Here is a 21896-nt window from a genome sequence, read left to right as displayed (position 1 = left end):
TGGCACTGCCAGCACCCCAGGAGTCCCTTTCCGGCGCAAAACATTCAACCGGCTGCAAATGATGGATGCGATTCTGCCTCGTGTCACTTTGAGTCCTTAGGACAAGCAGCTTGGACCAATAAAATTGCGTGATTAGACCCACAAGGCAGATTCGGCGGAGCGCCAACGGCAGATGAAACAGAGGATTCGAGAGCTCTCGTGAGGTCTGTATGTGGTATTAAGTTAAGGCTACTAGGGACTCGTTGGTAACATGGAATGCAAGAATCGGTAGATACCGATGTTTTCGGAAGACGCGGCATGAACGACGAGAGCGAAAAGTCACCACCTTGCAAATACCCGTGAAGTAGGGTTGGGGTTACTGGGTACTTAAGGTGTGGGGATTTATCCACTCAACTGACTCGAGCCAAGTTCAGTCAACGCTGGGCACTTACACTGTGTCTGCCAACGGCTAGACCACTGGCATATTCCAAACGGTTCTTTGACTCCATGTTAAAAGACCGTTCATCGGCTTCCCGGGTGGCCGGTTACACAGAAGGTCATGAGGGCTTCTGCTTTGCAGCCGCCCACCTGTATACGGTATACCTATCGAGCTCGATGGAATCTTCGACGTTTAAGTTGGAGCGCTGGCCCTTACTGTCGACTGATCTGTGAAAATAGAAATCGACGACGTTTAAAAACTGTGTGTGATGCCTTAGGCAGAGAAACACTGCTACAGACAATCCACTCTGCCTCCTATTCTCAAGTAAAAAGCCGAGAGGACTACAACCAAAGCGTACTGATAAACATGTACAATACCTAGTCGGGCGGGGAAAGTAAGAGAGAACAGAGGTGATGAGGGTGCTACGTCAACAAAGCCTCAGCCGAAATACTCAGTACCTACTGTACCAGGTACGTAACGGGCTGAGACGGGTCTGCAGCTACCGTGTGGATACGGTACGAAGACACAGTGTTTCCATTGATGTAGCCCCGCGGCCACTGACGGCAGCAAAAAAACGGTTTCGTTGGCGGCCCAACCCACAACCTAAATCTAGGACCTTCCCGTCATACTGGTTATCAAGAGCATCCCGCGTATCTGCATCGCAGGGTATACTCACAAGTATCGTGAGAACATCCACATTCAATCCTGCGACGTGGAATTCACATCCATATTGCGGTAAAGATGCCTGGGCCAAACAAACGGTGGGGTAAGTTCCTGAAATCTAACCCCGCGCTCCATTCAAAGGAACTTTACTTCAGGACAGGTTGAGGTGGGATAGTGCGCCATAAGGGAACGCACTGAGGTAGACATGCGCATATGTGGTCGCGGTGCCTGTCAAAACCCGTATGGGCAATGCGCTAGCCATACGACTGCCTTGAATCTCGACGATGGACTGACACTGTTCTCGCAGAAGACGAAGAGGAGTCGGACTCTGCGCCGAACTCGCCAGTCGTCGGTGTCGGGCGCCGCAAGTTCGATGATGAAGAGGCATCAGATAATGACGTACGTCTTCCGCTTCCCGAACGTCCTCATAGCGAAATGCGTGCCCGCCGGCTAACACACGGCATCAGGTTCTCGACTCATGGGACGCCGAAGACTCCGAGGTAGAGCGCGAGAAGGCGAAAAAGGCTGCCGAGGCCAAGGCAAAGGCGGAAGCAGAAGCTGCCGCCGCTAAGAAGAGCAAGGCCCAGCGGATTGCCGAGCGCCAGGCTGAGCGTGCTAAGGCCAAGGCCGAGGCCGGCGAGGAGAGCGAGGAGGAGACCGAGGCTCAAAGGCGGGAGCGGCTGCGTCGGACAGAGAAGGAGTCCGATCTGAAGCACGCCGAAGATCTCTTCGCCGACATCGGCATCAGCAGCGGGCGCAAGGGGGCTGCTGCCGGAACCGCTGTGCCCATCAGTGCGAGCGACCCAAACGCCACAATCGATCTGGCCACGCTCCCCATCTTCAACCCTACGGGCAAGGCGGGCTTCGAGCAGCTGAGCAAGGTTCTCGGCGGCATCATTGGGAGCTGTAACAAGAAGCCTCACTACACAGCCTTCGTCCAACAGTTCACCAAGGAGTTGCTGAAGGATATGCCTAGCGACCAGATCAAGAAGGTCACCAGCACCCTGACGGCCCTTGGTAACGAGAAGATGAAGGAGGAGAAGGCGGCCGAGAAGGGCGGCAAGAAGTCGAAGGCGGCGAAGACTAAGACTTCGCTCGCCGGTGTCAGCCGCGGTGGAGCGGTAGACCGCGACGTCGCTACATACGACGATGAAGCTTTTGACGAGTAAGTGATCTCTCCCGGTTGCACTCAATCGTGAGACTGACATCCGTTTTCCAGTGACGACTTTATGTGAGCTGTCAGGGCGTCACTCGTGAGAAGAATTCGCTCGGCAAAAATAGAATAATGCTTCAGTAGCAGGATAGGCCTTCGACGTGATTTGTGTGACTACTGGTTGGGTGCGCTGCCACCTGAATACGATCGTCAGCGGAATCTAGGAAACTGATTCGCGAAGCAGAGCGAGGTTTTGAGGGACGCACACAAAGGGGCAGTACACGCTTACCAGTAGGGGGCTGAGGGCGCTCGGCGTTGGGGGGGAAACCTAACCCAAGGGGATATGGAGGTGCTCACAGAGCTAGAGCGGTCGGCATCGGCCAATATAGGGTGATACCTGCCAGTTGGTACTAGGTTAGATAGACATGTGTAGGTACAAGTTGCATTGAAATCGAACAGATTAGCCGTGAGTTGGAAGGTGAAGAAACTTTAAGGCATAGCTAGGTGGCACTGAGATCACGGATATTGATGACAAGTCACATTCACGTGCCCACTCTGCCTCATTCTCCTAAGCCGATATGAGTCGGTATTGCTGATTATCATATAGAGCTCATCATATATTGGTACAAGTACGGGGTATCAGATCTGTTGCCCACCCCACGCCCTGACGGGAGGGAAAGGGCTTGCTTACTTCGTCGTGAGAAGCTGCGTGCATGCCAAACCAGACCAACGCCGTTTTGCTCCTCCCATGCAACCGACTAAACCACTCACACCGTCCAAAACGAAATCTCATTTCGCTCTCCCTTCTTTGTTTTGTTTATCATCCCTTCTTCGTACAACATGAACAGCATCATAATACCCAACACGCCAGAGTAGGGAAGCGACACACTGAAGAAAACATCACATCAAATCCCCGGCCACACCAGCCAGAAGCGCATGAACCACCAGACTGACGGTCCACAAACCGACCCTCTTGAAGCGCCGGACCCTGCTCTGCTGGTCCTCGACGTTGCGCGCAAAAGCAGCGTACACCTCGGCACTGGTGTCGTCCATGAGTCCGCAGTCCCACACCGTCCAGGACCCGTCAAAGTCGGTCACGCGCTTCACGATGCGGCAGTTGATGGGGATGTAAGTGCGCTTGGCGTTGATGTAGGCCACGATGGGCCGCACTAGGGCCTGGTTGACGTAGCTGATGTGCGGGTTGTTGAAGAGCGGGACGGCGGCGCGCACGTCGTTGAGGTGGATTCGCATGTCCATTACTAGGTATGAGGGGGGTTCTGTTTCTTGTGGTGTTGGTGAATAGGAGGAAGAGGCGGCGCTGGCGGCTATGCTCGAGGGTGTGAGTGTGACGGGCGCTTCCTCGTTCGAAGGGATAGGGTCGTCGAGGTTGTAGAAGACGCCGGAGGTGGAGTTATCTATGTAGTCAATTTCGGGTTTTCGGTTGCGCCCGTTGGAGCTCTCTAGGATTTTGAGGTACCGGTTGCTTGTTACAGCTTCCTCCATTTTGTCGTAGAACTCAGCGACGACCTTCCCGATGCCTTCCTCAGGATCGGCAGGGAACATGACATCGGCTACTATGTCGACGTTCCCCTCATAGATCCAGCCAAACGGGCCCTCAGCATTGCGGTTCAGGTGGTCGATCTTGAGTCCGTCGATCCGTAGTCGCGAAAACTTTTTCCAAGGTGATGGCTCGCTAGAGACGTCCTGCCGCAGAGCGGTGGCATTCGACATACCGTGGATCTGCCGCGGGTGGATCGTAAACAGAGACCCATCGTATGAACCAGACATATGTGAAGCGGAAAGGAAGTCGTAAAACAGCCACTGCTTCCGTAGCTGGGGAAGTTCACAGGAGAAGATGGAGACGGAGAAGGGGCGGAAGCCGCCTGGCTGGTGGACTGTTACCAACAGATCTTCCAGTTTGAAGTAATCCAGCTCGAAATCGCCCGGGTTGTGCTCGTGTCTGTACGAGAGAGGGTCCACATCGTCGCCATTCCAGCGAACCGATGTCCTATCCACTACGCCACGGACGCCTTTGACCTCGACGTCCTTGAGGAGGCCCTTGCCATTCCACCACTTGATGAATGACAGGGTCACGTTGACGGTATCGATTGTCACATCAAATTGGGTGTAGTTCCCATCATCTTCTTCCTCGGCAACGGCTGGCTCCTGACCTGCCTTCCTGGCGGCGGCGGCTTCAGCTGCGGCGTTGGGAGAACCCTTCTTCACGGAAGATCTGCCTTGTCCTGGCCTTCGAGACACAAAGACATTGCGTAGAGTGATGACGCCGTCCTTCCACTTTGGAACGATTGCGGATTCGAAGACGACGGTAAGGCCAGCTGACTGTGTCAGGTAGTCGCCGATCCATTTGGCAAGGGTTTCTGAAGATGCGCATCAGCACCATTCTCCAAGTATTGAGGATGTCCTACGCCTACCTTGCGCAAATACGGTGTTGATGAACAAGATTATTAGGGAGAAAAAGGTCGTCGTCCCCACCAGAATCCATACGATATGACCAAACACGAACCAGGAGAGGAATGCCCCCCATTCGTCAGCGTTCCAAGGTCGCATGCTCCTGATGGAGAACCATTTGAAGCGCACTTTCAACCGTTGACCGAACCCGCTGGCCGCAGCAAGCAGTTCCTCCTTGGTTGGGCGATGCGGCATCTTCGGAAGGTGCAGATACTTGGACACGGAGTTTGCCAGTGACTCCCCCTCGGAAGCTTCGGGAGCTGGCGGCCTTGCAGGAGCTTGCCGCGAGACATCGGGTTCCTGCTTAGGATCAGGCACCTTGCCTCTCTCTCCACCCCCTTTTGAGCTGGAACTACTGGCTTTCCTCCCAGCGCACGCTCGGCCGTTTCGAGTTAGCCGGCTCTGCAGCCACATTTGACGGGCCATGTGGCTCAGGTTTGCCCTTTGCCCAGAGCTGCCCACCAGTGCTGAGTCCGCCGCTGCCGTGCACGTCGTCACAACCGCACCCGTTGAGGATGGACTGGAGCTGAGTCCGAGAAGGAGCAGGCCGCCTGACGTGCAGCTCTTGCGGACATTCTTCGGCGAGAGCCTGGAGGGATATGGCTGGAAAAAGCGACGAGCGGAGTGGAAGAGCCGCGGGCTTTGATCCGGGGATATATGAAGGAATTGCGCCACCGACACATGACTCGGCCGCGGTGGGCGCCCAGAAAGTCTCCCGGTAAGGATGGTGACGGAATCACGGATCGAGCCCCAAAATTGACGACCCAGCTGGGTCGTGGTTGCGCTAGAAGTCATTGTTGAAAGACATGCTGAAGCTCGTAAGCCTCAGTGATATAAATATCGAGCCATGGCCGGCGACGGCTGTTGATATGCGTCTCGAATGAGGTGGTCGCGTGTGGTTCGGGTTGAGATCAAACCTTGGAACACGGGCCGCATAAAAGACTGGACGAGCCATGACGCTAACTCCGGGGGCCGGCCGTGCGACAGGGATCGTCCGGTAAGGCCAAGCGACAGCCAATAGATAAGGCTAGATTTGCCAGCAGGCCCACAAATTCTTGATAGGAATTTCTAACCCCACCATCAAAATCGCAGAAGATAGCCAGAACGGTAGTGTCGCTGCGCAGCCAGTGATACACCGTAAACCTTCGAGACTGAGCCCCAGCTCTACGCCCTTGCTTACGGACTATACCTGAAGCTCTCGAACCAGATCCGGCACGATGCCCGCGCCGACAGCCCTCCTACAGCCGAGCCCGGCGCCCGAAGCGGCCCTTGCTCCCGCTCCCCAACAGGAAGACGAGCTCCTTGTAGACATGCAGGAGAGCAGCGTCACAGAACCTAGCGCTGTTGCGGCCCCGACCGCTACAGAGGACACAGATATGGCCATTGATGAAGAAGGGAGGCCGAGGTTCGCACCAGGGAATGATGTCGTACGTGGCTACAGCAGTCGACGCAGAGGAGGACCTATTGCTGACGGCAGTCCTCCATCGTCACCAGGATCCCGTCCGTCGCGCCGAGACAAGAAAGATCCCCATCCCGCCAAACCGCATGTCTGCGCTAAAAAGCAACTGGTCTAAGGTACCTAATCCCCCCTCTGCCCTGTTTGTCCGAGCGCTGTGTGCTAACCACCGTGTAGATGTACGCCCACCCTCCAACCCGACCCTCGTTCCTCGACCAAACAGAACTCTCAAGACCGTACTAACCTGACCTCCGCACCTTCCAGCTACCCACCACTAGTGGACCACTGCAAACTCCAGGTGCGGATGAACATCAAGGAGAAGCGTGTCGAGCTGCGGTCGTCCAAGTTCACAGCGAGCAACGACGCGCTGCAGATGGGCGCCGACTTTGTCTCGGCCTTTGCCATGGGCTTCGACATCGACGATGCGATCGCGCTGCTGCGCCTCGACTCACTGTACATCCAGTCCTTCGACATCAGGGACGTGCGGCAGACGCTTGGGCAGGACGCGCTCGGGCGAGCGATTGGGCGCATTGCAGGGAAGGACGGGGTATGTGTGACCATCGATTCGTCTTGCATGTGTATTTGTGGAGTGAAGGGTGAGATGCTAACTGCTCGGGGATAGAAAACGAAGTTCGCGATCGAAAATGGTGAGTTAGCTTCTGAGGGGGGAAAGGTTGTGATCGTTAGGCTGATGAACCTTTATAGCGACGAAAACTCGTATTGTACTCGCAGGGTCGAGGGTCCATATTCTGGGAGCATTCGAGAACATCGGAATGGCCCGCGAGAGGTGAGCCTCTCTCTGTCTCGATTGACGGGGTAGTGTTCAGCTAACATTTCAGTAGCATCGTCTCGTTGGTGCTTGGTGCCCAACCCGGCAAGGTTTACAACAACCTGAGGATAATCGCCTCGAGGATGAAGGAGAGGTTTTAGGCTGTAATGGCGGGGAACTCATCAAGAAGGGACATTGGGACCGGGGTCGGCGTTCAGGAGTTACCGATTTTCTGGTTTAGGTCTCGTGTCATAGACAAGAGTCATCGACATACCCAGGTATCCTGCTTGCAGTAAACAATATGTGGCTGATAAGTTTCGATTAAAATCAAGCGCAGTCCTTTCCATGCGGTAAATCCTTGGGTATCATAGCCTGAAACCTTTCCAGTACTCCTTGAATCATCGATACATGATCGGCTTAACGGCCAGCCTTCTTGATGTGCACCTCCAGCTGGTTAACGTCGTCCGGATCAACGTCGATATCCATAACCAGAGCATCCTCAACCAACCTTTCGCCGTCGAAGTGTATGGCAACATCCCACTCCGGTCCAACGTTGCGCTGGGCCCGGAAGGCCTCGATAAGCATCTCGACAGTCGTCTCATCCCTCGTCGACAGCTTCAGCGGCTCATGTTCCTTCGCCTTGAGCACGATCTTAATGCCCTTTTTCTTCGGCGGCGGTGGTAGCGGCTCCTCCTCCCCTTCGGACCCTGAGAGGTCTCCATCGTCCGCACCCAACACAGCCCTTTCTTTACCTCTATGCTTCAGATATTCAGCATATCCTTGTTCACTCCAGATCTCAAGCTGGATGCCGCCCCGGGAATATCCATCACCTTGACTGTGTTTTAGGTTTCCCCTCTCGTCGACCTCAACACCGAGCGAAGAGAGCGTGCTATGACCGTATATTTTGTTGCCCTTCCACGCGAGGAACAAACTGCTTGCCAGGTCATCGGGGATCTCGATGCCTTCTCGTGTTGCGGTCGCGACCCATACGTCCAAAATAAGCTGACAGGTCTGGTTCAGCCTGCGCTTTACGAGCATAGGTTTGTCGGCTCCCGGCACGCGTGACTCCAAGAAGACTTTGACGATGGCGTCATGGCTTTGGCGTGCTTGGAGTTCGCGCGCTTTCGCAACCCATTCGCTGAATTCGTCTTGTTCGACGGTTTGTTGGACTTCGCCCGCCTCGGGGTCGTTGCTGTTGTCAACTAGCACCACAGACGAGCCGTCATCATCCTGCGCATACTGACGGTTAAGAGATCCTAACGGGATGACATCGTCGTCGTCGTTGTCATCAGGTATAGTGACTGGAAATGCTGGTGAGCCGTCCGGTTGATTCGAACCGCATGTTCCAGTGATGTTTCCATTTGGGCCAGGCGTTCTTGGAGTGGCTTTCCTTGAGACGGTCTTCCTTGGTACCGACACTGTTCTAGCTCTACTGATTTCCTTGCCTTTCCCCTTTATGTCCATGATTAGATCGTCATCCGATCCGTCCACCGAGATTGATCGTTTGTTTCCGTAGGAAAGGTCATCTGAGGATCCTGATGAATGCTTCCTGCATTACAGTTAGCACAATACGTAATGCGTTGGCAGCCCATGGCACACGCACCTGTTTGTTCGAGGAGTGTCCTCAGAGGTCTTCCTTCGCTTGCGATCATGCTGCCGCTCGTCCTCTTCCTGTGCTTCCCGGAGGATTTCGGGGAACACCTCCTTCGAATGTCTGAAAAGATCAAGGTCATTCTCGTCCTCTGCTTTTTCTGGCTCCGCACTTGACTGTTGCTTCCGTGCAACGGTGCGCTTAAAGGGTAGCGCCCTTTTCTTGGGCGGCTCGTCCAGGTCTGCCATCAAGTAGTCGGCGAAGGAGAGTTAGTCGGGCCGCTCGGGCGCAGTGCGACTTCCGAAAGGTGGGCTAAATCGGCTGTTTTAGTCAAGCAAACTTCCTCAATTTGCCCATAATGTCGCAAGCAAAAGAAGCAGTCAGCTGCTGCCTAAACGGCGGGATTTTCGCTTCCTATCCAGTTGAACGCGAGGTAGATTGTGATGTCGAACAACAAGGAAGGCGCCGGTCATGTAAACTCGATCGCGGAAAACCGCGCCGACCGGCTTGGTGGGGCCGATGGAAACGCGTTTATGTTCCATTGAATGCATCCGGATTCGGTAATCAGCCATCCTACTATTGTATTTTCTAGATTGCCAGCTACCTACCCAGCTCCCCAGGTAGACAGGATGAAAGAAGTCTGCATACTGCTTTATGCGCCCGGTTAACGTATAATACATAGGGCCGCAACCTGCCTTTTCAGGTCGTGGAAAGACAAAGTTACCGATTACGGCGGGACGAATTTCAGAACGTCTGGCAAACGCAGTCGCCATACGTGGGGTAACGGCGCGGCTAACGTTACAACGTGACAGTGTCCTCCGTAACCTCTCCACGCTAATCCACATCGGCCCGGGCCCGCCAGGGTGGGTCCAGCCGAGGTACAGAGGTACCTAGGCAACAACAAGAACTAAAAGGAGAAGCATGACTTTCTTCCCATTTGAGGACAGCACGCCCAGAGCCCAGGTTGAAGGTGTATGATCCGGTGATCCTTGGATAGATCTCAGTTCGAGTCACCCACGGTTCCTGTTCCATTGTTGCATCTTTCAGGCACGATCCAGCTCAGTGACACAGACGGCATCCTTGACTCCTTGCATCTGATTCTGGGCCCGGTCACACGATGACCGTTCCAAAGTCGGACTATCTCAGCAATGTCTGGGCCGACGGCATCTTTGGTGAGTACCTGACCCCGAGATCAAAGACAAACTGTACCAGCTTCGCTCACAACTGCAATCGCTGCAGCCAACCGGGTGCTATTCATAACGGGCGGCGCCGGCACCATCGGCAGTGCGCAAACCCGGGCCCTCGTGTACCTCGGTGCCGACGCCTGTATCATTGGACGCAGCGTTGAGAAGACCGAGGCCGCGGCGAAGGAAATTGCCAAAGTCCGGAGCGGCGCCCGTGTGCTCGGCATTGGGGGCGTGGACGTCCGAAATGTGAGCCCATCCTCACGCAACGATATGAGACGCTCTTCTCTGACAGTAATAAACACAGTTTGATCTACTCAAGGCCGCAGCAGACCGCTGCGTCAAGGAGCTAGGTGCTATTGACTATGTCATGTGAGCCAATCCATCTAACTCAGTGTAACCACACACACAGTCACAGACAGACACAAACTCCAAAACCCACGCCCCCCCTGCCCTCGTCTAATTTTCCTGCCGATACTAACAGACACATTGCCTCCAGTGCTGGCGCGGCAGGCAACTTCGTGGCGCCGATCTCCGGTCTCAGCCCTAACGCCTTCAGAACGGTCATCGACATCGACACAATCGGCACCTTCAACACCATCAAAGCCACGATCCCGCACCTCGTCGCCTCAGCCTCGCGGAACCCGAACCCCAGCCCGTCCGGCCAGACCGGCGGCCGTTTCGTGTCCGTCTCGGCAACCTTCCACTTCACGGGCATGCCGTTGCAGGCGCACGTCTCGGCAGCCAAGGCGGCCATCGACTCGCTCATGGCCAGCGTGGCGCTCGAGTACGGCCCGCTGGGCGTCACGGCCAACTGCATCGCCCCGGGCGCCATCGAGGGGACCGAGGGGATGGAGCGGCTGGCGAGTAGCCTGGTCGTTGCGGGCACCGACTACGGCAAGGCGGTGCCGAGCGGGCGATGGGGTTCGGTGCGCGACATTGCCGACGCGACGGTTTACCTGCTCAGCGACGCGGGCAATTATGTCAACGGCACGATCCTCACTGTCGATGGCGCCGGCTGGAGGAGGCAGGGCGCCACCGGGGTGGGGTTGGATCCGGATATGAAGTATCCTGATTTTTTGATTAGTGGGGAGATCAGTAGGCACGTGAAGGATGGGCGGAAGAAGGCGAAGCTGTAGAGTGGAGTGTCAAGGGGCGGTCTGGACTCACTCTGTGCGTTGGGCATCTGTCTTGAGCGATGGTGAGGTATGTAGACGGCCGCGATATCCCGTTACATCCAGAACTAGATAACAATCGGCTGACTCTGGATACACAATAGCGCGAAGACGATGAAGCTAAAAAGATGCGCACCAGATACCAGCAGAACAGGCACCGCGGCTCTCAAGCGTGACACAGAGGCCAAATTCATAGCAATCTATGTAGAATCTACTAATACGCAAACCTCGAGCGAAGTTATTACAAGTTACAAATCCAACGCATCCTCCGCGGGTGGACCTCATTATATGTCATGCGTGCCAACCTGAAACCGTACCTATACAAGAACCATCATTATAACACTGCCTTTACCAAATTCGGTCCCGGCGAGGGTTACCCAAGGCATAAAACGAGGAGATTCAGGTTGCAAACCTAGAGTACCATCATCATCTGACCTTGAAAATCTCGAGCAGGTCATGGCGATGGAAGAAGCTGCGGATCCGTTTGCCGAAGATGTCTGTTGCAGGGAAGTCAGTCGGTTGCTACACGGCATGTAACCGGCCAGTTCACTCTGGCGCGACGGATCGGCTTACACATGGGAATGCTAAGCAGGCAGATGACTATTTGAACCGAGGCAACGATGGTAAACAAGGGCTTTGCCTTGGTTCCGCTCTGGACGAGCCACTCGAATGCCCTCAAAGTTAAGCCAAAGCTGAAGACGTTCTTGAAGACGATCATGCAAGTGAAGCCCTCGATGGCCAAGTCACCTAGGGGGGGCTGTGTGAGCACTCATTTTACCTGTGGTCAAAATAACGGAGAGGCAAGCACTTACGGTAGGCATCCACAATGTACAACGAGCTTGCGACGGCACCGATCACCATGCCGGCCACTTCGAGCCCGAAAAACGTCAGTGGGACGGTGTAGTGATATTTGCTGTGTAGCAAGCCATCAACCGTGATACCCCAGCCGTACAGGCCCGCACAGCCCAGGATCATCTGGGGAAGAACGAGGACGATACGGAACTCGGGCTCGTAGATGCCGTTGTTCAGCTTCGTCATGTACCGCGCAGTCCAGTCGGACAGCACGCCGGCGATGACGAAGCCGCCGACGGCGCCGATGAAGGCCGCCGTGTAGGCGTATCCCGTCTCCACCTCGGTCCACCACAGCGGCGTCGAGAGGAAGAACTGAGCAAGAATCACGCCGATAAAGACGGTCCAGCCGATCATGCAACCCTGGACGAGACAAGCCCAGAGGAAGGCTGGCTGCAGGAAGAGCGGCAACGGGCGGAGCAGCAGCTTCCAGAAGCTCTCGTCGGTCTTGCGGCCGTCGAAGAGTGCCAGCGACTGCACGAAGGTTTTCTGCCGCGGTTGTGCCTTGACGCCGACAGGCACCGGTCCGTGGGTGGCTCCGTTCGCCCCATTGGCCCGGACAGCTTCGCCATTCGTCTCCGTCCCGTCGGAAGCACGGCCGGTGCTAGCACCCGACTTCTCCGGATCGCCTGCCGGCAGTTCAGCCTTGCCCACCGCAGGATTCTCGGTGCTCAGCATGTCAAGCTGCAGGGTCGTGTCCCGGCGGTAGGCCGTCTCCGGGCAGAAAAAGTAGACGATCGGGACGCAAACGCCACAGAAGATGGCGACAAAGTAGAACGTCCACCACCAGCCCAACGTGTGGGTGATCTTGCCGACAAGAATCGGCGTGAAGAAGGCGCCTCCAAAGGCGGCCAGGTTGGTGAAAGCCATGCGAATGCCTCTCTGGTGCACAAAATACAGGTCTCCCACCGCAGCATTGAGCAGCGACTCGAATGGAGCCGTCGCGACGCCCTGAAAGACGCGCGACCACACCATGCTCGTGTACTTGTGCCGCGAGGCTCCGCCCCATGCCGAAGTGGCCACCAGCAGGATCGTCCCGAGAACAAACAGATGGCGTTTGCCCCAGATACGGCCCGATGGCACGAAGATGAAGGCCGAGATGCCCACGCCCAGCAGGTACCACCCCGTCAGCGCGGCGACCTTGCTGAAGGGGATGGTGAAGTCGAAGGTCAGCGTCAGCGTGTTGGCGGCGAGGATCGGGCCCAGGCAGGTCGCGAAGATGGCTGTCATGGAGAGGATAAAGGTGATGAGGTCGCGCTTCCACAGCGGCCAGTTGAGCGGGTCGTTGGGGTCGTCCGACGGCTGCGGGACGAGGATGATGGGCACCGGCCCGCTGGTGTCACACTTGAGCCCTTCTGCGCCGTTGGCTGCATACTGTGGTCGCTCCGGGTCGTCAAAGTATCGGGTCGTCCCTGTGATGACGAACCGTCAGCAGGGGCTTCGGAGTTGGTGTTGGTCGGTCGCGGAGAGTTGAGCCGTACCTGGGACATGGGCCATGGCCCTGTCCTCGAGAACGCCCAAGCCCATCTTGACGCGGCGTCGAGTGTTGCGCTCGCTCGCTCGTGTGCTGCTTCTAGAAAACAAGTGTTCCTAGGTTAGCGAAGCGGCATCGCGACTCAGCTTGCAGGCGGCGATCCTTTGCGCTGAAGACTTCCAGTTGGAAGTGGTCGTCGTCTCCTTGGGAAATGGGAACCGGGCCGTCTGGAAAGTTGGGGCCAGACAGGGGTCCAATCAAAACCGTGAGACTTCAGCTGGCTGGTGGTCTCAAACGGCGCAGCCAGTCAGGGTGCAAGCAGGCGATTCACGCTTGGCAGAGGCCAGCGGTCAGTCCAACCAGCTGCTGTATGTGTGAAGTACAGCTGGGGTTCTGGAACGCCAATCTTAAAGAATGATTATCACCTTTCTGGAGAAGCCACCCGATCTCCAAGCGCAGTTTGGTGTTGGGGGAACGATCACAATGAGCAGCCTCGGAGGGTTTCTCATCAACTCACAACAGTCATCAACCTACCTAATTTACATGCGGCAGCAGGCTCAACTTGCTGCGCCGGCTCCTCTTTCCCTTGATTTAACTAGTACCCCAGTAACGCGGCACGGACTCTTTTGGGACGTTCATCATTGCGGGGGTGCCGATCTCTCGGGGTGTTTGCCGGTGCCCGAAGACTCCGCCTGACTGATGTTATTAGTTATCCACGAGTTATTAGGCTCCTTCGATCTCGCCGCGGGAAACCTGAATTTGGTTGGCATCAGAGACAGCTTCACGGTATCGGATCTGTATCGTGCATCGAAGAGCTGCTCGCGGGGTACGATTGTACCACCATCGTGATGCCTGGGTTGGGGGAAGCACGAGTCTTGGGGAGTTTCCGTGCCATTCCTTCCCAATGTATGACGATGCATGTCTCGATCGACTGACACCTTCGTGTTGTGGGAGGCAGTCGGGTCTGTTCCACACAGCTGGTCCGTGTATCTGTATTATACGACACCCAATTCTTTGTCTGCGGGCCCAGTCTTCTTCACCTAGTGTACCTCCGTACACCAGCCGATTCTCATCAGACGGGAAGGTCCGAATCGCAACCGTATCCTGCCAGTGTGACGACGCAAAATCATGGGACCGGAACTTCCATCCCACCGAGGTGAAAGGGGCCAAGACAAGAACAGCCATGCCAAAGAGAAACTGCAAGAAGCTGGCCGGCAGAACCGGATGCAGCCACGGCTGACGGCTGCGTTGCATTTGCATTCATCCTCCGTTTGCCGGTCGAGGCCGCCTGCCCAACAAGGGGCTAATAAGAGCGCCGCGCCCAATAAGTGATCGCCAACCGCCACAGAGGACTGTAGGAAGTGGCGCGCGATCCCTGGCAGGGGGTCAACCAGGATATTGGACGATCTTGAGGTAGCCTATTTAAATGCAGGGGAAGCCGCTCCTCGCTCCGCGAGTCTATCGACTCTCCCCGGATATCTGCGCCCTTGGGCCTCAATTGCACACGGTTCGACTTTTTAATACTGTAATTAGAGTGCCTCTCCATCGGTCGTACTCGGCATCAACTCCGCCGTCATGAAGGTCACCGCTGCTCTTGTCTCGCTGGGGCTGGCCAGCGCCGCGTTCGCGCAACAGCAAACCCTTCCCAAATGTGCTGTGCGTCCTCATTGCTCTTCCCCCAACAAACTTGAAGTCATCAGCAGCAGCCCAATTGCTGACGTGTAATTTTCATGACAGCAAAGCTGCGCCGATAAATTTCTGACGGGCGGCATTGGCAACTGCGGCAGTGACCCCAAGTGCATCTGCGCGGACAAAGGCTTCCTGGGCGGCATCGCCTGCTGCCTGGTGGACGTCTGCGACGCTCCGGCCCAGAGCTCGGCTGTGGCCTTTGCTGCCAGCGTAAGTCTTGGTTCCCGTCCCGCGCACGCCGAGAGCAACCAAACAGGTCGGCTGACAACGACCGTGGCAAACAGCTCTGCAATGGCTTTGGCGTGACCGACCTGCCGACCGCCGTCTCCTGCACCTCCACTGCTGCCTCGACGACCACGGGCTCTGCCTCCACCACTGGCTCTGGCTCGACCTCCGCGACGCAGACTGGCACCGGTGCCGCGAGCGCCGCCACCAACTCTGCCAGCACCAGCAACAACCTCGGTCCCCGCCCGACCGCCGCCGCCGGTCTCGGCGCCATTGGCGGCATCGTGGCTGCCGTCGCGCTTCTCTAATAAGCGCGTTGTAGTTCGAGAGCCTCTCGGGGGTGTATAACCAGACGCGAAACTAATAGTTGACGACGTGACGCTGGATATGACGGCGCGCAGGGAGGGTCCGTTCACATGACGAACATGCGACGCGGTGTTTCGGCCTGGATAGTGTACGTGGGTGTTGTTATGGTGGCGTCTGTACTTCTACGCTGAGGGAGGACCGCCTTGTGGCATGTCGACACATGTCTGGCCGGCCGATGAGCCGAATCTAATGTGCTGTGCGCTGGGACATGTACATACCGCCTTAATTGAACACAGCAGTAATTCAACTATCACCGCGGTGTTACTCGACGTTCTGCGCCCCATCTATTGACCAATTGAGGCCGGTGCAAAATGGTAGCTTGATTCGACTTCGAAACTGATCAATCACCGGTGGCAAAGCTCGGATCACGTGTAACCAGACCATAGGTATTACGTCCTGCATTTCATCTCAGGAAGGTGAATGCGGAAATTCATCAAAAGGGTATCAGTAACATCGCAATTCAAATAGGGGCCCAGCACCATCTTTAAACCCCCACCCCCCGTCCCACCAAACACATAACCCCTTCCGCTCAGTTCACGTCACGACCTCGCCTGAACCTTCCGTATAACAACCCTCCGCTCATCGCCCTCGCCCTCACCCAGCTCCCACCCGACCCCAAACCTCTCCCTGAGCTCCGCCCACGAGGCCCCCGTCTGCGCCTCCAGCACCCCTAGCGGCACAGACAGGTGTGCCCGTCCAAAGGCCTTCAGCGTGTGCGCTCTGACCTGGGGCTCGGCAAACTCCATCAGCCGGACGCGGTACCCGTCCACCTGCTTCTTGACGCGGCGCCACACGACCCAGTTGTCGCCGACGAGCGAGGCCAGGATGACGTCGATCTTGGGGTCGCGCAGGCGGTGGGCGTGCCGGAGCGCGTACGCCTCGGCCAGGTCGGCCCGGCGGCAGGCGGCATCGAGGACCAGGTAGGCAGTCACTTCGTGGTATTCCACGCTGGTGAGGTCGCCGCTGGCGCTGCTGCTGCTGACTCCGCTATTGTTTGGTTGAGATGATGAGGATGAGGAGGACGAAGGGCGGCCCGTCGAGGTTGGGGTTGTTGCGGATGGCGGTATGTGAGCTTGTTGTTGTCGTTGCTGCCGCTGGGCTTGTTGATGGCGGCGGAGGAGGTGGAGAAGGGAAGGGTAGTAGGTCTCGTACGACGAGGCGAGGATGCCGAGGCGAGCGGAAAAAAGGTAGACTTGGGTGGCAAAATCGTCGGTTCGGTGGGAGGCAACGAGAGCTTCCCGCAACTTACGGAGAGCGGAGAAAATCTGGGAGACTTTGTCGTTTGAGGGGAGCGGCCGGAGTTTGGATGGGGATGTTGCTGGTGGGGGTAGAGGTGAAGCGGCAGCGGATGAGCCACGGTCCGCTATCGCGAGGCGGGCGAATTGCTTTTGAAGGCCTTCACGGTCACCGGCTTCCGTGCAAAAGGCAAGATAGCGCTCGATTATCTTGGTGTAGTAAGCCTCCTGTACTTTGGTGGAGAGCAGTCTGACAACATGGGGAGGTTAACAGGCCAGTAAGTGTCGAGGCCTGTGATTGTAACACACCTCTTCTCCCCTTTCGAGGGAAGCCCATATTCAGTGAGCGGATCATGTTCGACGGGCTTCAGTCGTGACAGGTGGCCAGACGACGCTCTGCCGGATTTTCTCTGCATCGGGACAGCGTTAGGGACTGTGCCTTGACGATAGTATACCGTATGGAAGTTGATCTGGAGCTCCAGCCGTAACTTGTCTGCCCCGCCACAAGCACTGAGTGACGCAGTGCAACCCCACAAGATGGACGGGAGGCTCCGCGAGATGCCCCGCCTCGCCTAACGCTACCGATTGCCGGGCCAACGTAAACCCCTGATTGTGCTTGGATCTCCCCAATTCTATGATTCAAGTTCATCCTGGGGCTCAAACTAGGAGGTATCCAACGTGTCAACGACAGGCGTCTTCAGAGCTTTACCATATTTACTTCGGTAGGCTAAGTCACAGGTGCTGGGTGCTCCGCCATATGAGTTTGACGACTCTAAGAACCTGGAAGGAAAATATTCCGCAGGTCACCTCGCTGCTGGCTGCATAGAGAATGAATGAATAAGGGCATTCATGGCATTCTCAACAGTCAAGACCGTTCTCTCCGACATCCGCCTCCTTTTCAGTTTCGGCGGACTTGCCCGACAAGCTAAGATTTTCCGGCTAACTTTATCAGAAGGGGGCCGCGGTCGAAAGCGACTCCCGTCAGACTCATCACTTGGGTGCACTGCATTCCTAGGCAATGAGTTTAGTACGGTCCAAGAGGGACCTACAGCTGATGTGGAGATAATGTAGGGAACAAGGCCCCAATCGTGTCAGAGATGGGGAAGAAGCATACAACAGGGCCTTCAGCTAAATCACTGTGCCCTTCCCGAGTTTGCCGTGGAGTGCCTGGGAGTCTCCCGTTAACTTCCCGTTAACGATACCTTACAGTCCTGACATCCCCCAGTCGTCGTGGCCCAGGCGCAACATTGCTTTTTTCGAGGAGGTATTGTAGGTAGTGTCTTGCTACTGAAACAGGATGAGGTTCGATTCCTAACGGCGCTGGTTCAATGGTGGGACTGTTTGGTGTATCTGGCAGCATTTACAATCCGTTTGCCCAGGCAAACCGAAACGCAGAAATTGACAGCAGCCGGAAGGCTGGACGCAAATTTTGTATTATAAATTGCCCGCCTTTCCTTCAGCCGCGACTTCCACGGTCGACCAGCCACTTCACCATCGAACCAATTCACTATGGCGACTTCACGGCGCAGCGGCCTTGCCAACATTCCCGTTGAACTGATCCAGCGCATATGCTCCTTCATCGGCTCCACTTATACCGCAACTCTCCCTGACGGTGGTGACACTGAAATCTGGTGCGTTGGGCAGGCCCATCTGTCCAGACTTGCTAGGACATGTCGACTCCTCTACGTCGTCGTTCAGCCCATTGTATACCACTGGTTTGCCGACTGCAGTCTGGGATCTGGATACCAGCTACTCTGCCTCATTCGTACGCTGATCTCGCGGCCCGGCCTTGCTCAGCACGTGAAGCACGTCATCCACTTGGACCCTCTTGACGACGAGCTCGGTGACACCGAGTTTGCATTTGTCCAGGACGCCATCGTCAAGCTCGGCCTCCGCCCCATCCCAGACTCCTGGAGCAGAAACAGCGAAGGCCAATATGCCCTCCTCCCTCTTGAGCTCCTCCTCGCCCATACACCCAACCTCAAGAGCCTCCGGCTTGAGATTGACGAGAATTGCGACCTGTTTGTCGTCCCTCAGCTTCTCAAAACCCGGCCGGCCTTCTTTACGAACCTCGAGTTCCTCGGTGTAGAGATACACATGGACGACACCCAACTCAAGCTCTTCTGCCACGCAATGGATGTCCTCACTCGCGCGAGCCCCAACCTGATCACTCTTCGTATGGGTTGCCCATCTGGAAATCCAGACCTGGTCTCCCGATCTCCCCCACCTCCGCCAGCTGGAGTTTACCGACTGCATTTCCGTTAACCCCTGGCACCTGGGTCGCATGCTATGCGCAGCCCCGAACCTAGAGATGCTCGTGCTGTACTGAGGGTCGTCTGTCAAGGACTGGTATGTCAACCACTTTGACTTTGCTGATGAAGCAGAAGGCGGCGGCCTGCCGAAAGGGCACCACCTATGGGAGGCCATCCAGTGTCGCCGGGACTCGCTCCGAGAATTACGCCTCGGGCTTAGATATGACGAGATGATCCGGCGGGACTCGCTAGCTGACTTTGCGAGGCTTGAGATCCTTGCGGTGGATGTGCATTCGCTGGAAGCTCTACGAGCCGCATGGAAGAAGAACAACAGGCACGCGCAGGAGGATACTTTCCTGTCCAAACTTTTTCCGCCTACGCTACGGGAGCTCACGATATGGGATGACGCCTCATGGGTGGTGGCTTCCATGCAGCCCTTTGCGAGCGACGTGGCGGACGGAGGGCATCCAAACCTGGAAGTTGTCAAGGTCGGTCTCCACATTTCCAAGAATAACGCGACGGCCTGGGAGGATGTGCCTGGCGAGTTGGAGGAGAAGTTCGCCAGAGGAAGTGTGAGGTTTGAGACAGTGTGGACGAATGATTTCCCAACGTCGTTTCTCTGGCCTGTTCACGAGTTCAAATCCCGTTTCGAGTCCGGATTTGACGCCGCTGACGAACACGATATGCCGGACGAATACGATTCTCATTTCTGATTAAGTAATTGATATTGCCCCAACGCCGGGACTCCGAGACGGCGAGCGGGACATCAGGCTCGGCGGCAGGTAAAATAGGTAGTTAGGCGCTGAGCATTCATATTCAGTCGGTTGAAGATCTTGAAGTCCATCATCGTATTTAAAACCTCGCACCGCATCGTGGAGACCATTCCGTAATTAATGGTGATGCCACACCCTCTTGAGAGAACTTCACAGCTCGACAGAAAATTGGAGGAATTCGCTGCCCCGTGGTGTTCCCCTTGAATCTCATACCCATCCGCCTTGGGGTTGAATTTTCAAACAATTTCAAACAATTCTCAAACTTCGCACCGGATCACCGAAAGGACGTTTAGTCCATTTAGTCATGTGCCTATATCTTCCAGACTTAGACCGGTGTGATAACAATGTCCCTCTACAGCCATTACTTCAGGTTCTAGCCGCTATACTAGGTGATGGACGTAGAAGATGGCCGAATAGGTTGCCGATTACGGTTTCTTCGACCGTTCCCTCCCGTAATACTAATAGGTAGGTAACCCGTACAATATCTGACCATAATCTCGACAACTTAAGACGTCCATACCGTATGTACCTTACCCGCTGACCACGACTTGGCAGAGAACGCAACGCGTGATGCTTCTCGAGCCTTGGATGTAAGTGATCACAACCGCTTCCCAAAGCAAAAGACGACGAAATTTAGCCCATCCGAGGCATGACTCCCATCCATCCCTTGTTAGGCCCTGTGGTGGTCCCACGACGGGACAGTGTCAAATGGCGGTGTGCGCTGTTCGCAGGTTGTGAGAGACTCTGCGCGTGACTCATTTTCAGCCCGGACCATACCTGGTACCATTCCTGCTTCGTCGGTTCGGGCCGGGGCTTCCCGCCGAATATGGAAGGGGCGGACCCCGGAGTCCGGACCGGACTTCTTGCCTCGCACCAGCTCCATTCCTGTTTGGCAGCACCGTATTACACAGACACTAAGTCCTACGCAAGACCTTGGGCATGATTTTTTCCCAGTTCAGGGCAACGATGGAACTAACTGGGCTAATTAGTTCCGTAGAAAATCGCTGAGGGCGCACGTATCAAAGAAACGTACGGAGTCGAGTGTCAGCCGAAGCGGGGCATCGGATTGAGCTACGGAAGCCGATCGCCGCGGTCCGTCCGGGGTCGTACCTCGGCATTGCGGGCGCGGAGTCGCATGATAGTCTCTGGTAAGTCTAGAATCACAAAGTCAGCTCGTTAGATATCGTAGTACAAGAAACACCATGTCCGAACGAATCAAGCAAATTGCAGGCCAGCTCAACTACCCCAAAGGGCTTCTCGCCGGCCAGGTCGCCATCATCACCGGATCTGGTCAGGGCATCGGCGCCGAATGCGCGAGGCTATTTGCCAATGATGGCGCAAAGGTGGTTGTGTCAGACATCGACGCCGCCAAGGCCGAGGATGTGGCAGCTAAGATCAGAGCCAACGGCGGCGAGGCCATTGCGGTCGCGGGCGACCTGCTCAAGGACGAGTGCATCAAAGAGTTGGTGAAGAGAGCAGCCGAGTTTGGCAACGGCAAGATCCATATCATCGTCAACAATGCCGGCTTTACCTGGGACGCTGTGATCCACAAGGCAATTCAACCCTCGGCCCCAGCCAGCAGTTGTCTCAACAGCAGCCGTACTGACAGCACGCAGATGACGGATAAACAATGGGACACCATGCTCGCCATGCACGGCACTGTGCCCTTCAAGCTGGTCCGCGAAGCAGCTCCCTACTTCCGGGTTAAGGATGGCGAACCTCGTAACATCGTCAACATTTCCTCCACGTCGGGTCTGCATGGCAACGCCGGCCAGCTAAACTACGCCATGGCCAAGGCCGGCGTCGTGGGACTGAGCAAGACGATTGCCAAAGAATGGGGCCCTGCCTTCGGCGTAAGGGCCAACACGGTCGCTTTCGGCCACATCGAAACCCGGTTGACGGCCAACAAGGAAGCTGGTGCCTTTGTAGAGGTCGGCGGGCAAAAGGTGGCCCTGGGGATCCCGCAGAAGCAGAACGACTTAAAGAAGGCCGGGGGCGGTGCCGTGCCGTTTGCGGATATCCCACTCAGGAGGCCCGGAACTGCGACTGAGGCTGCGAGTGCTGTGTTGGCGATTGCCTCGCCGCTGAGTTCGTATATCACTGGACAGACCATCAGCGTGACCGGCGGGAGGAACATGTAAGCAGTCCCGGCTGC

At 56.1% G+C, this 21896-nt stretch overlaps 11 protein-coding genes across 11 annotated transcripts; 6 read left to right on the top strand and 5 right to left on the bottom strand.

Moving 5' to 3' along the window:
• The first annotated feature begins 983 nt into the window (after nt 1–983).
• B0T15DRAFT_527522 (eukaryotic translation initiation factor 3 subunit J) lies at nt 984–2798 on the top strand. The gene is made up of 4 exons (XM_062868980.1): nt 984–1184; nt 1389–1480; nt 1549–2246; nt 2301–2798. The coding sequence occupies exons 1-4, from the start codon at nt 1160–1162 to the stop codon at nt 2314–2316; spliced, it is 831 nt and encodes a 276-aa protein (XP_062722328.1). The 5' UTR covers nt 984–1159; the 3' UTR covers nt 2317–2798.
• Nucleotide 2799: 1 nt separating this feature from the next.
• On the bottom strand, nt 2800–5613 carry B0T15DRAFT_412882 (mitochondrial distribution and morphology proteins-domain-containing protein). The gene is made up of 2 exons (XM_062865413.1): nt 4667–5613; nt 2800–4612 (listed from the first exon to the last, which is right to left on the bottom strand). The coding sequence occupies exons 1-2, from the start codon at nt 5496–5498 to the stop codon at nt 3135–3137; spliced, it is 2310 nt and encodes a 769-aa protein (XP_062722327.1). The 5' UTR covers nt 5499–5613; the 3' UTR covers nt 2800–3134.
• A 307-nt stretch (nt 5614–5920) lies between these two features.
• On the top strand, nt 5921–7089 carry B0T15DRAFT_492083 (uncharacterized protein; the record flags this gene model as incomplete). Its single annotated transcript, XM_062866836.1, has 6 exons — nt 5921–6130; nt 6198–6250; nt 6424–6706; nt 6782–6806; nt 6865–6946; nt 7002–7089. The coding sequence occupies 6 exons, from the start codon at nt 5921–5923 to the stop codon at nt 7087–7089; spliced, it is 741 nt and encodes a 246-aa protein (XP_062722326.1).
• Nucleotides 7064–9201, bottom strand: B0T15DRAFT_144150 (uncharacterized protein). Its single transcript, XM_062861916.1, has 2 exons — nt 8532–9201; nt 7064–8477 (listed from the first exon to the last, which is right to left on the bottom strand). The coding sequence occupies exons 1-2, from the start codon at nt 8765–8767 to the stop codon at nt 7346–7348; spliced, it is 1368 nt and encodes a 455-aa protein (XP_062722325.1). The 5' UTR covers nt 8768–9201; the 3' UTR covers nt 7064–7345.
• Nucleotides 9202–9352: 151 nt separating this feature from the next.
• B0T15DRAFT_527516 (uncharacterized protein) lies at nt 9353–11079 on the top strand. The gene is made up of 4 exons (XM_062868979.1): nt 9353–9691; nt 9759–9952; nt 10011–10075; nt 10203–11079. Exons 1-4 carry the CDS (start codon nt 9637–9639, stop codon nt 10840–10842), a joined length of 954 nt encoding a protein of 317 aa, XP_062722324.1. The 5' UTR covers nt 9353–9636; the 3' UTR covers nt 10843–11079.
• Nucleotides 11080–13729, bottom strand: B0T15DRAFT_527515 (major facilitator superfamily domain-containing protein). The gene is made up of 4 exons (XM_062868978.1): nt 13209–13729; nt 11691–13139; nt 11452–11625; nt 11080–11375 (listed from the first exon to the last, which is right to left on the bottom strand). Exons 1-4 carry the CDS (start codon nt 13252–13254, stop codon nt 11305–11307), a joined length of 1740 nt encoding a protein of 579 aa, XP_062722323.1. The 5' UTR covers nt 13255–13729; the 3' UTR covers nt 11080–11304.
• On the bottom strand, nt 13590–14595 carry B0T15DRAFT_144270 (uncharacterized protein). The gene has a single exon (XM_062861917.1). The coding sequence runs from the start codon at nt 14459–14461 to the stop codon at nt 13925–13927; it is 537 nt and encodes a 178-aa protein (XP_062722322.1). The 5' UTR covers nt 14462–14595; the 3' UTR covers nt 13590–13924.
• Nucleotides 14596–14776: 181 nt separating this feature from the next.
• B0T15DRAFT_492079 (uncharacterized protein) lies at nt 14777–15423 on the top strand (the record flags this gene model as incomplete). The annotated part of the gene is made up of 3 exons (XM_062866835.1): nt 14777–14857; nt 14939–15100; nt 15175–15423. The coding sequence occupies 3 exons, from the start codon at nt 14777–14779 to the stop codon at nt 15421–15423; spliced, it is 492 nt and encodes a 163-aa protein (XP_062722321.1).
• A 388-nt stretch (nt 15424–15811) lies between these two features.
• On the bottom strand, nt 15812–17200 carry B0T15DRAFT_527509 (uncharacterized protein). Its single transcript, XM_062868977.1, has 2 exons — nt 17026–17200; nt 15812–16966 (listed from the first exon to the last, which is right to left on the bottom strand). The coding sequence occupies exons 1-2, from the start codon at nt 17130–17132 to the stop codon at nt 16021–16023; spliced, it is 1053 nt and encodes a 350-aa protein (XP_062722320.1). The 5' UTR covers nt 17133–17200; the 3' UTR covers nt 15812–16020.
• Nucleotides 17201–18225: 1025 nt separating this feature from the next.
• B0T15DRAFT_573509 (uncharacterized protein) lies at nt 18226–19792 on the top strand (the record flags this gene model as incomplete). Its single annotated transcript, XM_062870929.1, has 2 exons — nt 18226–18892; nt 19047–19792. 2 exons carry the CDS (start codon nt 18226–18228, stop codon nt 19679–19681), a joined length of 1302 nt encoding a protein of 433 aa, XP_062722319.1. The 3' UTR covers nt 19682–19792.
• A 1151-nt stretch (nt 19793–20943) lies between these two features.
• On the top strand, nt 20944–21882 carry B0T15DRAFT_483877 (uncharacterized protein; the record flags this gene model as incomplete). Its single annotated transcript, XM_062866190.1, has 2 exons — nt 20944–21294; nt 21358–21882. 2 exons carry the CDS (start codon nt 20944–20946, stop codon nt 21880–21882), a joined length of 876 nt encoding a protein of 291 aa, XP_062722318.1.
• Nucleotides 21883–21896: the final 14 nt, after the last annotated feature.

This window comes from Chaetomium strumarium (genome assembly GCF_033439665.1).
Source record: "Chaetomium strumarium strain CBS 333.67 chromosome Unknown B0T15scaffold_3, whole genome shotgun sequence".
Classification (NCBI taxonomy): domain Eukaryota; kingdom Fungi; phylum Ascomycota; class Sordariomycetes; order Sordariales; family Chaetomiaceae; genus Chaetomium; species Chaetomium strumarium.
This window is presented reverse-complemented; position numbering and strand designations above follow the sequence as displayed.

What these genes read in the sequence shown, in the direction of transcription:
- B0T15DRAFT_527515 (XM_062868978.1), bottom strand. Translation starts at nt 13,254, where the DNA reads ATGGGCTTGGGCGTTCTCGAGGACAGGGCCATGGCCCATGTCCCAG. An exon ending in GGCCATGGCCCATGTCCCAG is followed by an intron (nt 13,140 to 13,208) that starts GTACGGCTCAAC and finishes TCGTCATCACAG; the next exon opens with GGACGACCCGATACTTTGAC. An exon ending in CCTGCTTAGCATTCCCATGT is followed by an intron (nt 11,376 to 11,451) that starts GTAAGCCGATCC and finishes TCCCTGCAACAG; the next exon opens with ACATCTTCGGCAAACGGATC.
- B0T15DRAFT_527509 (XM_062868977.1), bottom strand. Translation starts at nt 17,132, where the DNA reads ATGCAGAGAAAATCCGGCAGAGCGTCGTCTGGCCACCTGTCACGACTG. An exon ending in CCCTCGAAAGGGGAGAAGAG is followed by an intron (nt 16,967 to 17,025) that starts GTGTGTTACAAT and finishes CCATGTTGTCAG; the next exon opens with ACTGCTCTCCACCAAAGTAC.
- B0T15DRAFT_527522 (XM_062868980.1), top strand. Translation starts at nt 1,160, where the DNA reads ATGCCTGGGCCAAACAAACGGTGGG. An exon ending in TGGGCCAAACAAACGGTGGG is followed by an intron (nt 1,185 to 1,388) that starts GTAAGTTCCTGA and finishes CTGTTCTCGCAG; the next exon opens with AAGACGAAGAGGAGTCGGAC. An exon ending in AAGAGGCATCAGATAATGAC is followed by an intron (nt 1,481 to 1,548) that starts GTACGTCTTCCG and finishes ACACGGCATCAG; the next exon opens with GTTCTCGACTCATGGGACGC.
- B0T15DRAFT_144270 (XM_062861917.1), bottom strand. Translation starts at nt 14,461, where the DNA reads ATGCAAATGCAACGCAGCCGTCAGCCGTGGCTGCATCCGGTTCTGCCG.
- B0T15DRAFT_412882 (XM_062865413.1), bottom strand. Translation starts at nt 5,498, where the DNA reads ATGACTTCTAGCGCAACCACGACCCAGCTGGGTCGTCAATTTTGGGGC. An exon ending in CAACACCGTATTTGCGCAAG is followed by an intron (nt 4,613 to 4,666) that starts GTAGGCGTAGGA and finishes GCGCATCTTCAG; the next exon opens with AAACCCTTGCCAAATGGATC.
- B0T15DRAFT_144150 (XM_062861916.1), bottom strand. Translation starts at nt 8,767, where the DNA reads ATGGCAGACCTGGACGAGCCGCCCAAGAAAAGGGCGCTACCCTTTAAG. An exon ending in GACACTCCTCGAACAAACAG is followed by an intron (nt 8,478 to 8,531) that starts GTGCGTGTGCCA and finishes ACTGTAATGCAG; the next exon opens with GAAGCATTCATCAGGATCCT.
- B0T15DRAFT_527516 (XM_062868979.1), top strand. Translation starts at nt 9,637, where the DNA reads ATGACCGTTCCAAAGTCGGACTATCTCAGCAATGTCTGGGCCGACGGC. An exon ending in GGGGCGTGGACGTCCGAAAT is followed by an intron (nt 9,953 to 10,010) that starts GTGAGCCCATCC and finishes TAATAAACACAG; the next exon opens with TTTGATCTACTCAAGGCCGC. An exon ending in GGTGCTATTGACTATGTCAT is followed by an intron (nt 10,076 to 10,202) that starts GTGAGCCAATCC and finishes CATTGCCTCCAG; the next exon opens with TGCTGGCGCGGCAGGCAACT.